This window comes from Dendrobates tinctorius, unplaced genomic scaffold (assembly GCF_039654945.1).
Source record: "Dendrobates tinctorius isolate UK_male_01 unplaced genomic scaffold, ASM3965494v1 ptg000561l, whole genome shotgun sequence".
Taxonomy (NCBI): Eukaryota; Metazoa; Chordata; class Amphibia; order Anura; family Dendrobatidae; genus Dendrobates; species Dendrobates tinctorius.
This window is the reverse complement of record NW_027362219.1, coordinates 554551-577678: the sequence shown is the minus strand read 5'-3', so window position 1 is coordinate 577678 and position 23128 is coordinate 554551. Positions and strand designations below refer to the sequence as shown.

The 23128-nt window shown below is 40.1% G+C and overlaps 1 protein-coding gene across 5 annotated transcripts in view; it reads left to right on the top strand.

Moving 5' to 3' along the window:
• LOC141078430 (serine/threonine-protein phosphatase 6 regulatory ankyrin repeat subunit C-like) overlaps nucleotides 1-18224 on the top strand; it is a 38004-nt gene extending 19780 nt beyond the window's left edge. For 3 of the 5 annotated variants that reach the window (XR_012227852.1, XR_012227851.1, XM_073565159.1), the window contains one exon: nucleotides 4310-18224. Coding sequence is in view for 2 of the 5 variants with exons in the window: in XM_073565159.1 (XP_073421260.1) it covers nucleotides 4310-4545 (236 nt within the window). In the remaining 3 variants the exon portion in view is untranslated. The remainder of the gene's footprint in view (nucleotides 1-4309) is intronic. The other 2 variants (XR_012227850.1, XM_073565160.1) reach the window with 1 other exon arrangement.
• The last annotated feature ends 4904 nt before the right edge of the window (nucleotides 18225-23128 follow it).

Sequence of the window (23128 nt, the reverse complement as noted above, 5' to 3'; positions counted from 1 at the left end):
TGTATTGTCCATGTTCAGTTTTAGAAAGCGAGCAGAAAAGAAAGACACAGACATTGTGGGATTTTGGTCAGTAAGGAGGTGATGTTTGGTCCAGATAGGTAGATCTGCGTGTCATCGGCGTAGAGATGATACTGCAAACCGTGTGCTTCTATGAGCTGTCCCAGGCCGAAGATGGAGAAGAGTAGGGGTCCTCGAATTGAGCCTTGGGGAACATTGACGGGGGGGGGGCAAGGTGAGTAGGTAATGTGGGAGAGGGAGACACTGAATGTCCAGTCTGTTAGATATGAGATCCAGGATAAGGCCAAATCTGTGATGCCAAGAGATGAGTCTGTAACGAGGGAATGGTCTACAGTGTCAAAGGCAGAAGACAGGTACAGGAGGAGGACAGAGTAGTGTCGCTTGTTCTTGGCTGTTAGTAGGTCATTGGTGACTTTAGGGCGGTTTCAGTTGATTGATGCGGTCAGAAGCCTTATTGTAACCGGTCACAGAGGGAGCAGGAGGAGAGGTGGGAGGACAGTTCAAGATGGACTTGTTGTTCCAGTAGTTTTTAGGCATAAGGGAGAAGTGATATCGGGCAATGGCTAGACACAGAGGATGGGTTGATGGAGGGCTTTTTGAGGATGGGTGTGATTGAGGCATGTTTGAAGGATGAGGAGAAGACACCATTTGTAAGTGAGAGGTTGAAGACGTGTGTTAGTGTTGGGATGAAGACTGTGGCGAGGTTAGGGATGAGGTGGGACGGGAGCAGGTCAATCGTGCAAGTGGTGAGATGTGATCTTGAAAGAAGAGTGGAGAGCTGATCTTCGGTCATGGTGGAGAAGCTGGTTTTCGAAGAACAGGGCTGAGCATTTAAGGGGAGGGGCATTGGGGGCTGCGGGCCAAAGCTTTCTCTGATGTTATCGATCTTCTGCTTAAAGGGGCAAAGTCTTCAGCAGAAATGAGAGGAGAGGGAAGAGGTGCTGGGGACGGAGTAGAGAATTGAAGGTGTTGGAAAGCTGTTCATGGCTGTGAGACAGGGAGGATATGAGAGATGAGTTGTTTTGCGGCAGTGAGCGTGGACTTGAAGCTGTTGAGGGACTGCTTGTATGCGAAAAAGTGCTCGTCAGAGCAAGATCTCTTCCATCTCCGCTCAGCAATCCTGGAAGCCCGTCTCAGTTCTTTGGTCAGGCTGGTCAGCCAGGGTTGCCTGTTGATTGTACAAGTTGTGGTGTGTGTGAGGGGGCGGCCGAATCGAGTGTTGCTGTTATTGTGGTGTTATAAAATGTGGCAGCAGCATCTGTGTCATGTAAGGAGGCTGTCTGTAAGGGCGAGAAGGGACTCAAGAGTGAGTGCAAATTGAGATTTCTGCGAGGGTGAGCGGGTTTGTGGAGTGGGGGTTGCGCACTTGCAGAGGAGAGTGAAGAGATTGTCAGTAGGTTGTGGTCAGACAGGGGGAGGGGTGAGTTAGTGAGATTAGTAAGGGAACAGAGGCGGGTGAAGATAAGGTCCAGCGAGTGGCCGTAGAGGACCATTGAGTGAGGCCAAAGGAGGCAGTCAGTGATAAAGTTTAGAGGCAGCTGACGTGGAAGCGTCAATGGGGATGTTGAGGTCACCCATAATGATAGAAGAGGTGTCAGCAGATGGCAAATGAAGTAGCCAGGTGGTGAAGTGGTCAAGGAAGGTGGAGATGGCTAGTTTTGGGGGGGTGCTGTAGATGACAGCAAGCTGGAGTTTGGAGGGGAAGTAGATGTGGATGGAGTGCACCTCGAACAAGGGAAGAGAAGCGGAGGGTGGTAGTGGAATTTTGGGGTAAAGGAGCAGGTATCTGATAGGAGCAAGCCAACTCCTTCACCACGTTTGTTGCTGGGGCGAGGGGTGTCAGGAATGTCACTTTGTGGTAATAACTCTCGAATTCTTCAACAAATCCCAGTGATTTTGAGATTGTTCTTTGTTTTTTCATGCCATTAATGATGATGGTAAATTTAGGTCAATATGTTTTATGTTTATTTTTAAAAATATCAGAATTTTGACGAAATGTAAAAATAATTTGCCATTTTCAAACTTTGAATGATTATCCCTTTAATCCAGACAGTCATATATCAGAAAAACGTTAACATTTCCCTTATGTCTGTTTTACATCATCACCATTTTTAAAATGTTATTTTATTTTGTTAGCCTTTTTAAGTTTAAAAATTTAACAGTCACTTTTTTTTTAAAAGAAAATATACAAAAATTATTTTTTTTTGGAGGGACTTTGGAGGTCCTACATATTGGAAAACCTCCAAAAGTGAGACCATTTTAAAAACAGCAGCTTCGGACATATTGAAAACTTCTGTAAGGTAGTTTATTAACCCTTCAGGTGATTTTTCAGGCATTAATGCAAAGTGGCATGACAGGAATGAAAGTGTATTTTTACCACTTAAATGTCGCTAACTTCTGAACAGGCCGCCAAAGCCGGCAGACTCTAAATGCCCCGTCACATACAGCGAGATCGCTGATTTTGTGACGCAACAGCGATCTCTCTTTGTGACACGTATCAGCGACCGCCGCCCCCCGCCGGTTATCGCTGATAGTGCAGCAATGTCCTGGGCCATTTTTTGATCATTGGCCTTCCGCTGGCCAGCACGCATCGCTGCATGTAGCAGCAGGAGAGTAACGATCAGCGAGCTCCCAGCGCTGTAAGCAGGGAGCTGGTAACCAAGGTACACAGTGGGTAACTAAGTGACGCGTGCGCTAGTTACCCGCTGTGTACCTTAGGCCTCTTTGACACTTCAGTTTTTTGTGTCAGTTAAAATCAGCCAAAAAGGCGGACAAGCGGATCCGTTCAGAACTGATGTGAACGGATGCCACAGGATCCGTTTGGAACAGCTGCGAGAGAGAGACCGAATTTCGGGTTAAATCAGTGTCTGGAGGATCCGCTGCCCAAAAAAAACGTTGCAAGCTCCGTTTGGAAATCTTTGAGGATGTTGACGGACACCAACATTTTGGTGGATCCTCACAAAAACGGATGCAACGGACGGCAATCCGTCAAGATCCGCCAATAATGAAAGTCAATGGGGAAAAAAACGGATCCGCAAAGAAAAATGGCGAATCCGTTTTTTCCCAAATCTGCGGATCTTGACTGATTGTCAAAAACGGAAGTGTGAAAGAGGCCTTAGATACCAGCTTCCTGCGCGAGCACGAAGGTATCTAAGGTACACAGCGGGTAACTAAGCAACGCGCTCGCTTAGTTACCCGATATGTACCTTGGATACCAGCGTCCTCGCTGGTCCTGATCGCTGGTGAGTCTGCCTGTTTGACATGTCACCAGCGATCATGTAGTGAGGCACCAGCGATCCTGACAAGGTCGTATCGTTGTCGGGATCGCTGGTGCATCGTTTAGTGTGACAGGGCCTTAAGGCCGCTATTTGGCCATGGCAAACATCAAGACCACACAATCAAGATCTCATGACATTAAAGCGGCAGCCCCCACAATCTGTTAACCATTTATATGATGTAGTCTCTATTGACAGTGGCCACTAAGGACGTTGCCAACACTAATCGTGGCTGATGCAGCAAGTTGTCAGCTATAGTGTACAGCCGACAGCTGCTGGATTGTCACCTGTATTGGCGGTCATGAAGGGGTTCCTGGTGTTGCAGCCTCTGTGGCCTTTCAGAAAACGTGTGTGTATATACTGACAGACCATGTGACGCTCGGATTGCACACAGGTGGACTTCTTCTCATGTGACTTATAAGGGAATTTCTTACACCAGAAATTTTTACGGCTTCAAAGCAGAAGGGAGGAATACATATGCACCTGCCAATTTTTAGTTATTTGATCCCATAAATTTAATTTATGCCTATATTTTTCTCACTTCACCAGCTGAGACTGTTTTATAAATATTTAAACACAGGTTGTAATGTGCCAAGGGGGTGAATACTTTCGCAAGCTACTGTATACAATGCCACAGTTACTGACATGTGGCTCGTGATTAGTGGATTTGCCAATTATTGTGTGTATTTCACTGTTTTACTGAAATCCATTTCCTTTAAAGTATAGCCCAGTGCAGTAATGTCACCTGTGCCAGGATGAGCTGGTCCCTTGGTACATTGGGGTTCTGGCAGTGGTCGTGGTCCTCTGTATCTGCTGCACAGGATCCTGAAGTCTCCTGTCCTCAGCAATGAAAGTTTTTATAGCTACCTTCCATCTTGGATACTTTGCACATATAACATTTGCAGATGTTTAGCTTTCTTTGTGGGTTGGCTTTTCTGAACAAAAAGTGATTCATGTACAGCATAGTATGACTGTATGACCGCATTTTTTCTTCTGTTTTCTTTTTTTCCTGACAGCAGGTCACACCCCAGCCTTGGCCTGTGCTCCTAACAAAGACGTAGCAGATTGCTTGGCACTTATCCTATCCACCATGAAGCCTTTCCCACCAAAAGACGCCATCCTTCCCTTCAGCTTCAATCTCCTGAACAACTGCGGTATTGCTGCCAAGACTGCCCTCCCCAACGGTGGCAGCTGTCCCTACACAAAGGATCGGCATGGTTCCATTGCCATGGATGGCTGCTACTCCGAGTAGCGTCTCCCGCCTTGCGGGTTACCCAAAACCTTACTATAATTTATTTAGGTTAATATATATATATATATATATAGGGCACTTTAAAGGAGAACAAGACGCATCTGTTGCAAAGGTATCAACTGTGCCTGGGCTTTCTTCCTATGATCACTTGCTCACTTGAGCTATCTCGGCTTGCACTGAAGCTTATGTAGTATTGTACCTTCTTTGTATTTAGGAAAGAGCCCAGGTAAGGTGGAATGGAGTTTGATCATGGGGTACAGTTTTTAATGTGTGGTTCTTTTAATCCGTTACCATTGCTTCTTCCCCATCTTTTGGCATAAAGCTGAAAGGAGGCCCCCTGTATCCATATTTTTAAAGGTTCACCCTGTGCAATTCATGTCTTTGCTGCTGTAAGATCCTGAAAGCCATTATAAAGTTGAAGGGTCACCAGGCCTTAATATGTATTTCAAGGGCATCTTAAGATTTTGTTTTATATGGGGTTACTGGTTTAAATGGCTAAGTAGCACCTTACAGTGTGAGCTTGAGTCATTAGGTCTGTAGCATTTTTTTTCTTTCTTTCCATTATTTTTTAAAGCTGTTGCCAGATGATCTTCTTGCCTAATGCCTAGCAAATGTTGGGCTCTGCAAAAATCGCTTGCTTTTCACTTTATGCAAATGAGGTGCTACAATTAGCCAACTGATGGACCCCCAGGTGACATTCCCACTATGCACTGCTGCAAAGCCCCCCCATCCCCTCCAGCTAGGCACTTTAGTAATCCTCTGTTTTAGTGCTTTATTTCTTTTCTGGTCTTCCCACCATCTGACTCCACTCACCGTTGTTGTATCTGCCATGTCATCAGTATTTGAATTATTTATGCTCTTTTAATCGTATAGGGGTCTTTTCAATATTTATTTGCAGTTTGCAGACCTGCCTTGTTTAGACTGCAGATTTACCTTCCACCTATTCTTTCTGAGATGCCTATTTTTGTGGCTTCTTTTCAGATAATTTTTGCACTTGAGTGACTCTTTAGCCAGAAGTGATATTCTGTTCGGTGTGTCTGTGTACAAGATTATGTATTAGATGTTTACTTGAGCTTACTTAGTGTTTTGCTTTAGTTACATTATCAGAATGTAAGAACGGTGCTTTTTTTTTTTTTTTTTTTTATATATCATATATGTATTTTAATCATGCAGTTTATTTTAGTATCCATAGACCTCATCTAAACCATTGTCCTGTATAATGCAATAAGGCAAGGCAGATAAACAACAACCTTATAACTTTAAGTTTGTTTCGATGACTGTTACCAAGTTTTTTGGAAACACAGCGTTGGCTAAATGTAGTGGACTTTTTATTTCACATTATATCTCCTTACACATCAAATTCACACTTGCTATATGTTTTATCACATTTTTATCTACCAAAAATATCTTGTAATGACTCGTGTCAACTTGTCGCCAAAGTGGCAAAAGGGATCAATTTTAATAGGAGAAACAGGTGCTATAACTTTTTTTTTTCCTAATCCCCTTTCCTTGCCCATTTCTAACTTCTTTTTTTTCTGCTTCCTGCTCTAGAATTACTTTGAAAGGCTTTTCATTATTTTTGCATGTCCTACTGCATTTCACCAGCAAAAAACAATTCAGGGGAATACTGTAATTGGGCGCTTCACAGACCTGCCCAGGTTTAAAGGACAGTGTTGCACAAAGTGTCTGACATGTTAATCCATGCTATCTAGAAAGTTGCCACAGTACGGGAGTCTGTTACATTTCATAGGTGATCATCTTAAGCCTCTTGTATCAGTTAACTACATCTATAGTTCCACTTCATGTTAAATGTCCTTTATTAGACTTATTTTTTCATTTATGCTTTATTATATGACGATGGGCTCCAGTTTCACATATCTCATTCCCCGTTTGGTATAATAAAATGAGTTTCTCCCCTTTTGCTTTTATTGTAGTTATAGGCTGTATTTAGTTGTGATTTATACAGTTAAGACCTCGCCTCATAGTTTACAGAAAGATTTTGGGTGCAGCCACATGCTTCAGCTAGCTGCACGGTCGCTGACGCGCTACAAATGAGGGGGAATGCTGTGCCCACAGCTGGCTGCAGCATGCGGCTGTGCCCTTTCATACATCTATACAAGAGAAGTTAAACCAGTGGTCATATGTTACTGTTCTTTGGATTTGAGGAACTTTGCAATTGTCAAGTGTTTCCCTATATTGACTCCATTCACACATCCATGTGCTGTCCGTTTTTTGTTTTTCTTGGAAAGTGCAGAGAACCATAGTTTCAGTGATCTATACATTCATCCATGTTACAGGTCCGTGAGACTCTGAGCATGTCCTATGTGGAACTGGCCAGTGAAGTTTTTTTTTTTTTTTTAAATGTGGATCCATTTTGTACTTCAGTTTTTCATCTGAACTTTATCCATTTTTAACCAATGAATTGCTAAGAGTCCCTGGATAAGAATAGTTCAGTATACCTGCTTCAGTGGGGAAAAAAAATGTTGCAACTAGGATGACCAATGAGGAACTAATCAGTCTGTTTCTCAGATTCGCGCTCACATGGATATCTGAAAGCAACTTTACATTTGTCAGTGTTTATAGATTGTGGCTCATGTCAAAGGTGCATCATATAATTCTTAATGTAAAATATACATTCTGTACTTTTTAGAGAAAGCCATGGACCTTTCTGGTAAAACTGTTGAAAAACTTGGGCTAAGTTCACTTATAATACATCTGCATTGTAGTGACCATAAGTACTAGACTCACCCATGGTCTTAATGCAGATTATAAAAGGCTTATTTTTTTATCTCAGGATTAAATTAACTGATGTTTTGCGTCTATAATGGAAATGCCAAAATTCAGCTGCATTACATCTGAGTGAAATGGCCATAATTTATAAATGTGGTGCCCTGTTGTCAATCTGACATATCATTCATTCTTTTATCATAAGGATCTGTAAACCATTTATAGAGGGTACAGTACATTGTTCCCTCCCCCCCCCCCCCCCCCCCAATCAAAGTTGAATTTTTTAATATATCGTATATACTCGAGTATAAGTCGAGGCACCTAATTTTACCACGGAAAACTGGGTAAGCTTATCTACTCGAGTATAAGCCGGGTATGCATTGTCTCCTCATCCCTGTCGTGGTATGCGTGGCTCCCCCCGTCCTTGTCGTGGTATGCGTGGCTCCCCCCGTCCTTGTCGTGGTATGCGTGGCTCCCCCCGTCCTTGTCGTGGTATGCGTGGCTCCCCCCGTCCCTGTCGTGGCATGCGTGGCTCCCCCCGTCCCTGTCGTGGCATGCGTGGCTCCCCCCGTCCCTGTCGTGGCATGCGTGGCTCCCCCCGTCCCTGTCGTGGCATGCGTGGCTCCCCCCGTCCCTGTCGTGGCATGCGTGGCTCCCCCCGTCCCTGTCGTGGCATGCGTGGCTCCCCCCGTCCCTGTCGTGGCATGCGTGGCTCCCCCCGTCCCTGTCGTGGCATGCGTGGCTCCCCCCGTCCCTGTCGTGGCATGCGTGGCTCCCCCGTCCCTGTCGTGGCATGCGTGGCTCCCCCCGTCCCTGTCGTGGCATGCGTGGCTCCCCCCGTGGCATGCGTGGCTCCCCCCGTCACTGTCGTGGCATGCGTGGCTCCCCCCCCCCCCCCCGGTCACTGTCCTGGTATGTGTGCCCCCATGGAATAACACTTTTGTACATTCCTTTTTTTAATAAAGCAGAACATAATACAGTGCATAGGGCTTCGAGGCGCTTTCTACATGCCCTTTTGTGGTTCGTTGCCTTACGGCTTTTAAATGGTTTTTACACTTTATTTTTTTACCCTCCCTCGCCCTGCGTTGACCATATTTCTGAATGAGTTCATGGCTTTTGAAGGAAACAGAATGGTATACTACTTATACATAGTGGCATCCGGTTTTTCCCCACAGATGCCACACGTACCCATTGTCCCTTATGCTTCTGTGCACTTGTCGGTACTTTTACACGGACTGTGTGTCTGGGTTAGCCACGCAAACGTCTGTTTTTGACTAGCAGCACAGATGACATGGGCCAATACAAGTCTATGGGTCCATGTAAAACACATAACGCATGCTGAAGGCATCCATGTGACATCGGTGTGGGGTACGTGTTTAACATTGAAAAGTATAGGAGAAGCTTTGTAATTTCTTTTGCCATATTGGAAACACTGATGGCACACTGACCCAAAACACTGAAATGTTGATGACATTGAATGTGCCTCCAGTGGACTATGCCCCAGTTTGTACAGAAAAACGAAATTGTGCTCCTATGATGGTAATTGCTGGTTTTGAGCCCTTGAGTTGGAGGAACCACAACTGCCAAATGCATATTACCTTATTGGTATTGGATTTACCAACATTGATATTGGCATTATCCTGGTCCCTATAGGACTCCTTTAAATGTCAGTTATTCTCCAATGTGTTCTTTTTTGTTTTTTTTGCAAATCTAACACATACCCATTATAATCTGGGCATGTTCACATGTCTAGTTTTGCCAACAGATTAGGGAATTATGCATTTTTTTTTTTTTATACGATTAGCTGATGAAAATTGTGTTTTCAGGTGAATGGGCCCTTCAGAAAAAATGTATAGTGCATGGATACCATCTGTGTGTTGTCCAAGTTCTGTCTGTTTTTCACTGACCAGTTGCTACATTCTTTGAAAAACATATTCTTTTGGATGATGTATGAATTGCAAAAATTAACAAGACGAGAACTGGAAATGGTCCATATTTTACACATAAGAAAAGAACAGATTTCTATGAGACCTTTATGGGTTTTTTATTTATTTTATTTTTTTTTATATAAATAGGATTATTAGTAAGTAAAAGAAAAAAGCAAAAATGAAGCTCGTTTTTCCTCCTTTGACATTTGTTATGGTTTAATTTTAGTCTCAATGACTAAAGAGAAATGACATTCTTAAAGTTTAAAGCATGTTTTTCTTTATACATTGAAGCATGTGGTTGAGAGATGTAACATTTGTAGATCAGGTGAGGTTATTAACACCGCTGTAAACAAAATAAAAATGTTTTATAGTTAATATACTTATTTCATGTAAAGAAGGAAAATTTGTTCTCGGGAAAACCATATCCAACTTCCTCCTCCCAGGCTTTTGCTTGCCCAAGTATTATGGCGCGTCAATGACATGAGCTAAATTCTAAGCCATCCACATATACTAATATGTGTAGGGCAGAAACTTTGCACTAAATGGAACAAACTTTTATAGTTGAAAAATAATAAATCCTTTTATGCAAATGGGGAAATAAAATGCATGTTGTGATGTGATTGGACAGACAGGAAGCCTGCAGATGGCAGCATGTCGTAATTGATTCTGTGCTGGTGTTTTCTACAAGATGAAGTTTACTAAAAATTAAAAACGCTGTAGTAAATCTACTTTCGACAGCTCCCCTTTATTTATTAAAGTGTTACCTTCTTCAGTCAACACATTACCTCAGTTTACTGTTGGTGTTAAAACTTGAATGGCTTTCCCCTCTCGGTTTGTACGGAGTGGTACAGTCACACAGGCCAGTTTTCATTCTACTTGGTTTTTTTTGGTTTTTTTTGTTTTCTAGCATATAATTTCTATTGGGTGCCTTCTTAAAATGTAGCATATTCTGTAGACTTCATTTTCAGTAGAGGTAAAGGTCTAGAAGTGTCCACGTCTGTAAGAGACCTTCCTGTCATTTGCTTTTTGCCTGCGGGAAAATGGGGAGATTCAGGCTACCTATAGCAATATCATGTGACACTAGACATTTCGAGCTTTCGTCTCTGCTAAAACGTGGGTCCAAAGATTTTGAATGAGGGTGTTAAGGGCTAAGAAGTGTAGGTGTGCAGAGTTTAGTCTTCTCTTGAGTTTACTCTTTTTCCTCCCATGTTTGGACATTCTTATTTTAAGCTTGGTTGTCGAATTTTTCATGTTTAGGGGTATTATTATGAATGGTTTTGCACAAGACGATGGGAGCAATCATTTGTGTGGACTCTTGTCTCTTGCACTCTTAATGCTGCCTTTATAGGATCTCCTCTTTCATTTCACGAGAGGAACGCACAGTAATTGTTAAATCATTTTGCAATTTTGTTTTGCTTTTCCTCGTTTGCATTTTCCATTTTTTGTGCAGTGTGTATGGTGTGCGCAAACGTGTGCTGTGTCTTATTATTTTTCTTTTAACTTTTTGCTTTCTTGGGCCTCTTTTTTTTTTTTTTTTTTTTTTTTTTTTTTTTTTTCTTCCCCCGCATAAGAAATTTAGACAATCAGAGTTCTGTGAAAAGGGCTTTTAGTGTACTTTCTTATTTGGCCTGGCTGTGCTAACCCTCTTTCGGCCCCTTCACTCACTGGTGGGGGGCATGTTGCAGCAGTTTGGCCCCTCCATTCTTCCATTCTATTTAGCAGTTCTACCTGGTCTTGTTCTCCTTTAATGATGGTATAACGTGCATTGCACAGCTTGACAATTCTGAGTAATAATTTTGAGTGTTTATTTTTTTTGGGTGGGTGTGGGAGGGGTTGCCGGGCATGGGATAAGCAAAAGGAAGATGCATTATTTTGCTATCAAAGTTGTTGTCTGGTTACCTGAGTGCGTTGTTTACAGGGCTGTCCTGAAACTTCCATTCCTGTTCCCCAATCCCACCCTACCTCCTGACTGTGCAGCCATTTTCCTTGGGTACTTTTTGTCTTATGGAAATGGTTACCAAATTCCTCTAAACCCTTGGATTTTTGCTTTTCACACAGCAATGTATTATGCCAAAGTACCCCCCCCCCCCTCTTTATTTCTGTCCCAGTGTATTCCGATATATCATGATCTGTAAACTAAACACTGGAGGCTGGTAATATTTGTTGTAGACCTTGCAATGGGTCTTCCCTGTTTGTGCCACTCTTGTAATGGAAGTTTCTTTCAGATCCTAATGCAAAGCTTCATTAATAAGCACTTTCTCATGACTCTGTCACTGTTGCTGGTACCTATGTCATTGCCGATGTGATGATACAAGGGTCCGTACTGCAGTACAGGGTTGAGGTGTATAAGGGTTTGATTTCCCTTTTAAGAACATAAGTGAAGGGAGGTAATGAAGGAGTTGATCTGTCCTTCACTGCTGTGCTTGCTCTTCAGCGGGAGAGATGATACATGTGGAGATGTTAATATTTTAAAAGTGAATGGGCAAAAAAAAATAAAATGACAAAAAAAAATCTAAACAGCACAAAAGCATTTCACAAACAGGTTTACTTGCACTGCCACTAAAAAAAAAAAAATAGAAGGAGCTTCATCCTTTTGGATAGCTGTCGTGAGCCATATTGCTGAATGTATCTGACCTAATATACCAAGATATTAGAATGAAATTGAAATGCGGTTGCCACTTCTTGGCTAAGTAATGGTTTGTTGCCATTGCTTTGAATTACTGTTTCATACCAGCTGTAAGGGAAAAAATATTTTTATTTTTTTTTATTCTTTACCACTAACGTTGCATTTTCTTAATGGGCAGGCACAATATATTGTATGTTCCAAACTCTGGGTACAAATAAGATCCAATTATGGTAGAATGCAGTGTTCTGCTTTTCTTGTCTTCTCTTTTAGAGGCCTGTTAAGCTTTATATTGTACTGTACACCTCCATGAAGCCAAAATGTCATGCCCAGTTTCTGAAGGCAATGAGGCGACATTGATGCAATATGAAATTATATACTGTTTCCAAACTGGACCAAAGCAGGAAAACTACTTCTGTTCTCATATGTGAAATTGTGAAAATGATATATTATAGTTTGGGCAAGGTTCAGAAGCACACAACGTGTTGAAGATGTTGTCAATATATTCTATATGCATTTGAAGTGGTCTACCAGAAATGTTTGCATGATTACTTACATCAGCCTACAAAGCCATTCATGTGACTTGTAGCCAAGTTTCTGGCATAAATCCAATCTGTTCTAGCAATATTTTTTAGGTGTTTAATTTGTATTCTAAAGTCTGCATCTAATTGCAATACAGCGTGTCCATACACAATTAATTGAAAGAAATATGACTGACAGTTTTGTGTTTTGTTTTTTTTTCTTTTTAATCTACGGTCCATTTTTTTTTCCTACAAATCTCAGCCTGGAAACCAAAAAAAAAAAAAAAGCCAAGGCCAAACTTGAACTGGTAGCTCTTATGTTCTATATCCCAATGCTGAGTGTTTAATGAGGCGACACTAGTGTGGACCGATCAATAGATGAGTACTATCTAGATGGTGGGGTTTTATAGATGTAAAAAATAGCTACTAATGTAGAATTAATCCACGATTTGACAATAGAATAGAATTTGGGACTGAAGCATGTGTTGTGCTTCTAGTAAAAGCTAATTCTAGGTTCACCTTATATTCTCTAAAGCACAAATAGATGATAAAGTACTGAGGGTCAAGACTGATGACATTGCTGGCATCATTCACTAGTTTACATTGAGCAGCTCCTTATAACATAAGTATTTATTTTCTTGTGGAATAAATTTTCCCCAATTTCTGGGAACGAGCCGATGGCAAGCAGAAGGCGGCACGGTACATTGCGGCTAGTTCCATCTTCTTGGACTTAACGCCTCTACAATTCCAATATTTCACCACTGCTTGTGTAGCAGTATGGCTGACCCATAAGATAAGCAGAGATGCCTTTTGCTTATAAAAACCAAAGCAAAAATACTTGGTTCTTCTAGAGCATACAGTGTTTCCATTTATCCTCCTGACTACCGGACTCACCAGTAGCTAGATTTTTTTTTTTAACTTGACATAAAGTACATCCCTGGTCCTTATTTAAATGTGGTATTCATTGCAATGGTTCTATGAATAAATTTGCAAAGCTAAAACTCGAGGCCTCAAATAATGGATTTTGTGTAGTCCTGGGATTGGAAGCACAAATAAGTTAGATGAGTGGCATATGTTTACGTAAGAGATGTCCAAAAAAAATCAGTCTCCCGCAGTAAGAGGTTTTCCGCTCCTCACTACCTCCATCCTTTCCCCCCCATTGCCACTTCTGTTCTCTTTGCACACTCTTTTTGGTGACATCTCCAGAGGTTTGGACTTGCATGTGGCAATAAAGTAATGATAAATCTGTGTTGCACTCATGTAATCCATTTTAATGGAGCCTGGTCGGGCTGCTCCAGCGGGTTTTCATAGTTGTAAATATATCATTTCCCTGTCTGTAAATGCTGCACCCTTCATAAGTTAAAAATTCAGCCTTGATCACCCTTTGTCGGGACGGGTTAATGTAACTGACCTCATTCTTGGATTTTGGGTGAATAACACTGAACTGCTCTTGACTATACTTTTTCCCTTTCACCTGGCAGCAAATGTGCGCAATGAAAACATTAACTGGAGTCGAGTGCTTCCAACCCCTTCCATGGTGTGTATTGATGATGGTTCGTTGTTTGTTTGTTTTTTTTTTTCCCCTTTTAACCCAGTAATTAATTTCTTGTTTTTTGCGCAAATGGCTTTTTTTTAGCATTTTATGAATTTGCTGCTTGTCTATTGTAAAAATTTGTATGCTTGCGGTTTCTCATTAACCTCTTCCAATACGCAAGGAATTAAAGCCTTATTTATACCAGTACTACTTCAGCTGTTTTGCGTGAACCAGTGTTAGGCAGAAATATATAGGGCCACATGATTAATTGCTGCTTTTGATATAGAATTTTTTTCTGCAATGTTTTCCATAGCTAAAACTATATAACATTGTCCAGTTTATTGTGTATCCCACTAAAATTGAGGACTTTTTTTAGCGAACGAGTCCCTACAGAAATGTTAATGTAACATGCTACATGCTTGAGTGCTTCCATTTGGACAGGTTTTACGCTTTCCGCGGGGAACATCAGCTTATACACTAATGTTTTGCTGTTGAGCATCATATGCTTTTGCTCACCTCCTGTTTACCCCCCCCACACTATGAATTGTGCCATAGAAGACCAACTCAGGGATGTGTAATGGCAATGATCTCTCTAGAATCATACGTGGCTTAACCATTGGGGAAATAGAAGTTTTTGCAAGGACGGAAATGCCTCAAGGCGCTGGGATAACCCAGTAGTGGAGGGTTTTTTTAACTTAATTTTTGTTATTTTTGGTTAGAGAATGAGATGATCTCTGAAGCATTCTGATCCTATATAATAACCTACCAGGTGCAACATATGTTTCAGACTATGAAGGTCAATCCTGCTTTTGTTATCCTCATTAGTTTCTGCTGCCAAAAGCTCCAATGCCTTTAGATCATTGTTAGAAGCTTTGCTTTTCGGACTAGTGTCCTGTGGTCTTTATGTAGATACAATGCACACAATATATGTATATATCAGACATGATTATTGACCTCTGCTTATATGGATCTGAGCCTTTGCATTTCCTCTAGAGCTTGCAGTTTTTTTTGTTTTTCTTTAATTCTTTTGCAATACATTGTGACCCAGCTTTTTGCCTTTAGGGGAGCCCACCCCAGTGGTCACACTGAGCCAGAGAGCCATAGTGCTTCTCTGAGTGTTGTGGCGCTTCGGTGTCTGCATATGATCATGTACAGGAAATGACTCTGGGCCAAGTACCTAAACTTGGGGGGGTCGGAGGGATGTTCTCTACTCCAACTATTGCACGAATATCACATACCTCCTACGTGTATCACATACCTCTATGGTAATGATTATTAGATTACACACTTGGAAGTTCCGAATGTTTTTAACTTGGGGGAAGGGCACGTTTTTATTTTAGATCTTTTATCTTTTTTAATATGGCAGAAAATGGCTTCCTAGTCAAATCACTTGTGACTTAAGTGATGACAGCTATTCCATTTTTGACTGGAGGTTGTTTTTTTTGTAATCATCTGTTGATTGATCTATTAACATAGCTGAAACTTGAATGTTTTTTTTTTTCCTATGGTCATAAAATTATTTTAAACCAAGAATCCTAGTTATGCAATGAATTAAAACACTAATGTGAAATACAGGTTAGTTTGTTTTTTTTATCTTGAAAGTCTAATTTATATTTAAAGTTGACAACAGTATAGCTTCAACTCATCTACAATGAGTTTTACCAGCTATGTCAAGGGCGGGGCACAACATAGGTGAGATGTGTGCTAAAGTGGACCAGCATATATGTAGTGTTTTAGTATATTTGCTGCACCCTGTTAACTTTGGTCTTTTGAAGCAAGTCCCTAGAAAATCCAATTCTCAGCAAAGAGCATTCTATGAATAAAATCCTCATCAGGACATGTACACATTCATATTACTCAATGACTTGGCACAGATTCACTTGTCCTGCCTACAGCAATTCTTTTCCTGGTGATGTCATTAAAAGTAACTTAAAAAATATATAGGGAAATTTATTTTTTTTTTACATTTTTAGAGAACATTAATCTCAAGGAACAGTCTGACTAAATGATTTTTCAGAATGTTTGAAGGGCATTAGCAGGGCTTTGTTTACACCCCTTATTCAGTACATTTTATGGTTAGTATTAAGTGTTTTAAGCCTTACAAAAAGGACCCAGTTTGTACGGCTTTGTCAGGTTTCCCAACAATTGAGGCAGTGCTGCTTCCGTAATCGTTTGGAGTCATGGCACTTTTATCTTCATGGCTAAATAATGTCATAATTGGCTGCTTTGACCTGTCCCAGTGACTAGATTATAACCTAGCAGGCAGGTATGGCCTGGGTCTTCTCTGATGTCCAGATATGTGTTTGTAAATCCTTTGATGTTGGATTGAGGGTAAAATAATTGGCTTCATTTTGCATATGACCTTGAGTAATGGGCAGCTATTAAATGGATACAAATATAACACTGCTTGGTGTATATAAACTTTATTAAAAGAGGGAACCATAGTTGCTTAGACACATTCTTGAAACTGGTGGTAGTTTCAGTTTGCTATATTTAGGGTTCAGACTTGGAAGAACAGATTGTACTGGACCATGTTGATATAGTAGTAGGCTAATTTCTTTGCACAACACCTAGACCTCTTGACCTTTTACATTTATGTGCACGCGTGTGAAAGTTTTAGGGGCATTAATGGCTGTAAGTACTCAATATGTCCATGTTGTCTGAGTGGTGATGACTAAGTGTAGTTCTCACTGAAGTTGCAGGATGAATTTTTATTGCACTTTTATGGCAGAAACTAAGAATCTGCTGGATGTTAAGCTTTTCTTTTCAATGTCTTTTTAACGGAAGTCCAGTTAGGTCGGTAAGATTCTGTTCTACTTGTGTGAGTAATAGTGTTGTAGACTTGCTATAGTGGTTGGCATCTTTTAGTAGTCTGGCATTTCCATCCAGCTTGCATGAGTCAAGTTATTGTGAAATAGTCTTCTCCGTTACCTGGAAAGGCATACTTCAGTTGGTTAGAATCACTGTTTTCAGTAACAGAATGTTGTGTAAGTGCCTAGGAGAGGAGTCTGTCCTGCAGCTGTCACAAATCAATTGAGCCAGGTTTTAGCAAGACAGTAACACAACCTAAAATGCGAACTACCATGTAATCTCTAGGTGAATCTCAAAGTGGGTTCTGACGTGTTCTCTGTCCTTAGGAACTGTTCTTTTCAGGAATACATTCTGTTCCCTTTATCAAGCAATTTAAATGCCTATTCCTTAAGATTTTGTGATCTCTTCTACAGAGACTATAAAATTTTAGATTCAGAATGCACTAGATTTTGAAGTGAATTTGAATTTCACTTCATTAGTCAATCAAAGCAATTTCTTGTAAATAGTCATTGGGGAAACTTTTTATTTTGGAGTTGAGGTAAAACACAAAAAAAAAATAAAAAAAATAGAATTAACAGACCTCTAACATTTCTCATTCTTTCTAGATGTTGGCTACATCCATCCACTAGTTTTACTTTGGGATTATAGTTGGGGTGACATAATCCCATTTTAGACTGCTGGTAGGTAATGTGTAGATGTACCTACATGTATTCATAGATTCCATTTTTGGGCTTAGAGAATGAAAATCTATTTTGCCTCAAGCAGAACATTTTAATGTTTGTTGTCTTCTTGACTTAGTTATATTGTACAGTATTAGTAGTAGTGAATGTAGTATTGAAGCCTTTTCTGACTTCAGAATAACCTACCCCAAAACTCACATCACAAGATATTGCCAGACACCTTTTTGCCTTGACTCCTACAAACAGGTTAAACCTGGACATGGGGAAGCTAAATATACTTTTCTGTTCTGTTCAATGAGGTTTTTCTCATGAGATGTACCTCTGTATTACCTGTTACCCCCTTATTTCCTGATTAAATTTCATTTGTGAGTGGGGGATTTTGTAATCCTTATTTTATACCGTTTGTTTATCGCATCCCATATATGGCAAATGGTTCGATTTTTCTGTACTTGTACTTGTCAATTGTGTTTTGTTACAGCTGGGTAATATTGCTGTGATGGCTGCTCACTGCCTCATAGTTAGGGTATGTCGTAGTAATGCAACTACTGAGTGCTGGTGTGGCCTCCCTTGCTGTGGCTGTGCCTTTCTAACCCCACTTGCAAATGTTCAGTCTTCTAACAATATTACTCTTAATGTTTGTTAGGGCAAGGGTGGGTGGGTCAAGGGAGAATGTGTGTGCAAAATACATTATTTTTTGTCATCCTAACTTGTGGGAGTTATAAATTGGGGATCTCTAAACATAAGAGTGCATTCAAAACTTGATCTCTTTTTCTATAAAGTTCCCTGCAACCAAGTCCTGCTGCTCATATTGTGGCTTTGAATCAATTCTGTTTATTAAAGAGCTTTAGCTTCTAATGTGTTATGTGCTTATTTTACCATTGTGTTTTTTTATTATTTGATAGTGTTTAATTTGCTTTATATTAAAATCCAGGTCAAAATCATAAAAATGTATAGATTAGGAAAAATGGCTACCTGCTTCTACAATAGTGCCATGCTTGTTCACTAGGCAGTGTATGGTATTGCTGCCATTTCAAAACATCACCTGAATCAGGGTAGGTTCACATTAAATCCTGGACTTTTTTTTTTTTCTCACAGTTGAAACCAGAAGTTTACATACTCTATATATAAAGACACATATGCATGTTTTTCTCAATATCTGACATGAAATCAGAATAAAAAGTTCCTTTTTTAGGTCAGTTAGGATTACCATAATTATTATTTGCCAAATGCCAGAATGAGAGAGAATGAATGTTGTAAGACATTTTTATTACTGCAAAGTCAAAAGTTTACATACATTTCATTAGAATTTGGTACCATTGCCCTTAAGCTAAATGACTTGGGTCAAACGTTCGGGATATCCTTCCACAAGCTTCTCACAATAGTTGGTTGGAATTTGAGCCCATTACTCCTGACAAAACTGGTGTAACTGATCCAGGTTTGTAGGTCGCCTTGTTTGCATCGGCCTTTTCAGCTTTGTTCATAAATTTTCAATAGGATTGAGATCAGGGCTTTGTGATGGCCACTCCTAAACACTGACTTTGTTATCCTTAAGCCACTTTACCATTTTGGCATTATGCTTCTCATCATTGGAAGACCCATTTCCGCCCAAGCTTTAATTTCCCGGCTAATGTCTTGAGATGTTGCTTCAGTATTGCCACATAATCTTCTTTTCTCATGATGCCATGTATTTTAAGTGCACCAGTCCCTCCTGCAGCAAAACAACCCCACAATATGATGCCGCCACCCCCATGTTTTACAGTTGGGATGGTGTTCTTAGTCTTCCAAGCTTCTCCCTTTTTCCTCCAAACGTAACGATGGTCATTGTGCCCAAAAAGTTCAATTTTAGTTTCATCAGACCACAAGACATGTCTCTAAAAATTAAGGTCTGTGTGCATTTGCAAACATTAATCTGGCTTTTTTTGTGTTTCTTTTGGAGTACTGGCTTCCTGGCAAAGTGGCCTTTCAGCCTATATTGACACAGTACTCGTTTCACTGTGGATATTGCACAATCTTACCAGCTTCTGCCATCATCTTCACAAGGTTTTTTGTACTTGGGCTGATATGCACATGTTGGACCAAAGCACATTCATCTCTGGGACACAGAACCCGGCTCCTTCCTGAGCATCATGATTCCTGAATATTCCCATCTTGTTTGTACTTGTGTATAATTGTTTGTACAGATGGACGAGGCACCTTCAGGTATCTTGAAATTGTACCCAAGGATGAGCCAGACTTGTGCAACTCATGTACAGCACCATGGAATCAATGGTGCTATATAAAGTCCACAATTCTCTTCCTGATATCTTGGCTGTTTTCTTGAGACTTTCCCATGATGGTACACCAAGAAGCAGTGTGTTTCAGGTGTGCATTAAAATACATCCACAGGTGTGTCTCTAAATACTTAGATGTTGCCAAAAGACCTATCAGAAGCTGCCAAAGACCTATCAGAAGCATCATATGGGCAGTCCAGAATTGTTTAAAGGCATAGTAATCTTAGTGTATGTAAACTTTTGACTTTGCAGTAAGTAATAAAATGCCTTAAAACATTCTCTCATTCGGCAAATATTAATTATCCTAATTGACCTAAAATGGGTAACATTTATTGTGATTTCATGTCAGATATTGAGGAAATATACAAAGAATGGTTGCACTCTATCATGCTAAGGCATGTCAATGTGGAATATATGTAATTAGATTTGAAATACAGCTTTAGAATTATAGAAAAAAATATGAGTCTCTTAGCATAAAATTTGGCCATATTCACTCAGGAATTCAGACATCAGCCTTAGAGAGGTATTCACATAGTGTAGGTACCCATCAGATTTGAGGCCGCCTTGACGTTGGCTGGTGGGAAGATATTTGGCCAGATTTTATGCTAAGTCATATTTTTTTTCTATAATTCTAAAGCTGTATTGCAAATCTAATTACATATATTCCACATTGACATGCCTTAGCATGATAGAGTGAAACCATTCTTTGTATATTGTATATGGGGGTAGCTCCTCTTGGTATGCACCTATTCACATTAGTTTGGATGTGCCAGTCAGGAAAAACATGCATGTGTCTTATATACAGTAGTGTATGTAAACTTCTGGTTTCAACTATACCAACTGTGTAGTTCTTATGCAGTCTATTTTTTTTTTTTTTGAGCAGCTATTAAGGAAGCACTCCCATCAAAGTTTTTAATATATTGCAATCATCGTATATCGCACTGTGTACTTAAAATTTCTTATTTTCCCTTTCTACCCAGCACCATTATCTTTTTCTTTTTTTCTCTCTGCTCTATGTAGAAATGTAGAAACATGAAGTCTCTTGTCCCTGCATAAATCATTCCCCTTTTCAACGCCGCCTCCCCTACTCCCCACCCCCCTGCACCTATGACTTTTGCAGTTACTCAAGAGTAGAGATGAGCGAATTTGTTCGGATTTGGTTCCGAATTCGATCAGACTCTAATTGTTTTTGCTGTATTTGCCGAATGTGAGTCAACGGGAGTAAAAATTACTGAATATGTTCGGAACCGATCATAACACACACGTTTGGCACGAAAAGTGTTCAAATAGGCCTGTATATGTCAGAATCGGGGACAAAATTTGAACAAGTTGCTTCATCTCTACTCATGCGTCATACAGGGAAAATTTAAAACAAAACACAGTGAGCACAACTAGAGGGTGGTGCTGAAGTTAGGTTCCCAAACCATATAGATAATAGGTATAAACTTAGCACTCAACTTAAGTGTAATCAAAGGAGATTTATTGTAGTATAAAATGTTTCGGTCAATTAATGACCTTCAGTTATGTGTTTATAATAGACTTCTTGCAATAGGATGTGAACTTATTGAGTAGCTCCGTGTGCTCAGTATAGGAGACTTGCAGTGGATCCTGCGTCTGGAGGCACGTTTGCCCCCTGCTCCACACCATACGAAGCTTACCAGCCCAGTCTGAGGACGGTCTGTCCCTATACTGAGCACATGGAGCTACTTAATAGGTTCACATCCTATTGCAAGAAATCTATTATAAACAATACTACCAATAGGTGGCACTGTAGAGTAAAAGTCCTCTTTCTTTCTGAAGAGGCAGTTTGCATATTCTAAACATGTAACTGAAGGTCATTAATTGAACGAAACGTTTCATACTACAATAAATCTTTGATTACACTTAAGTTGCGTGCTAAGTTTATACCTATTATACAAGGAAAATTGACCTAGTTTCTACATAGAGCTTAGAAGGATTCAGCTAGTCAATTCTAATCACGTGATGGAAAACGGTATTAGCTGGGCAGAAAGGCAAAATGAGCAATTGTAAGTACACAGTGCTATATTGCAATCATCATATATTTAGAAGATCAAAACTTTCATGGTAATGCTTTTAATTTACTAGACCATTTAGCTTCCTACATTACATAATTGCAATGTAGCTGTAAAAATCTGCTTTTATATTGTGGCTTCGTATGGCATCCGAATGGGCGAGTTTCATCTGATTTTCGGAAAAAATGAGTTCATGCTGCGATTTTTATTTTTTTCCCCACACAGATTTGGTCAGTGAAAAAAAAATCGCTCCTTTACCCTCACAGCTCTGAAGCTTTGCTTAAAAAAAAAAAAAAAATTCTGAGTTGCTAGTTAACCAATTGGCAGAATCTGGGAGGGAGGTGAGAAGACTCTGAATATACTTCCAGATGGACTTCAAAGCAAAGAATACACATAATGCGCTCAAGAAGAAGCAAATATAAGTAACTCTTAAATAAGTGACAAAACGAAAAAAAGCAGCAACATTTGTGAGCTCAGGGATCTTGAAAAGATATTACATTTAAAGACTTGTCACATCCTAAACAAAATTACATTTGATATTTTAGAAAACTTAAGTAACATTCTTATAAAAGAATTGAAATATGCCTTTTTATTGAACCATTGACAAAGCTACTAGTATCTGACACTGTTCTTTTGAGCTCACTATTTGAGTCTTCTGATCATTACAGTTAGAACTGAAATGAAAACTAACACAGCTAAAAAGTTAAATCATTTTTTAACAAGAACGGAATTAAAAAAAAGCAATAATTGAAACACTACATTTAGGTCCAAAAATATTTGGACAGTGACAATGTTGGACTTGGGTTCTGCATGCCACTAGTTTTGGTTTACAATTAAACCGATATGCAATTGAAGGTCAGAATTCAGGTTTAAATTAAAGGGTATGAACAAAAATATACTGTGAAAAGTTCAGAAATTGCAGTCATTTTTCTACAGTGGCTCTTCATTTCAGGGGCTCAAAAGTAATTGGACAAATTAACTTTTACCATCAATAAAATGTTCATGTTTACGATTTTGTAAAGAATCCTTTGCTGGCAATGACTGGTGAAGTCTATGGCCTCCAGACTTAAGGCAAACTCTGGATTTCCTCCTTTGTGATGCTTTGCCAGGTATTTACTGAAGCTGATTTCATTTGTTGCTTGTTTGTGGCTCTTTCTGCCTTAAGTTTTCTCTTAAACATGTGAAATTCATGCTCGATGGGGTTGAGATCTGGTGGTTGACTCGGACATTGCAGAATAATCCACTTCTTTCCCTTAAACTCGGGGGTTACTTTCACATTATGTTTAGGGTCATTGTCCATCTGTTCTGTAAAGCTCCATTCACTCAACCTTGCTGCGTTAGGTTTAATCTGAGCAGAAAGTATCGCCCTGCATACTTCAGAATTCATCTGGCTGCTTCTGTTTTCATTCACATGGGGGGGCGGGGGATATTGTGAAGAGATTTTTCTTCACCATGG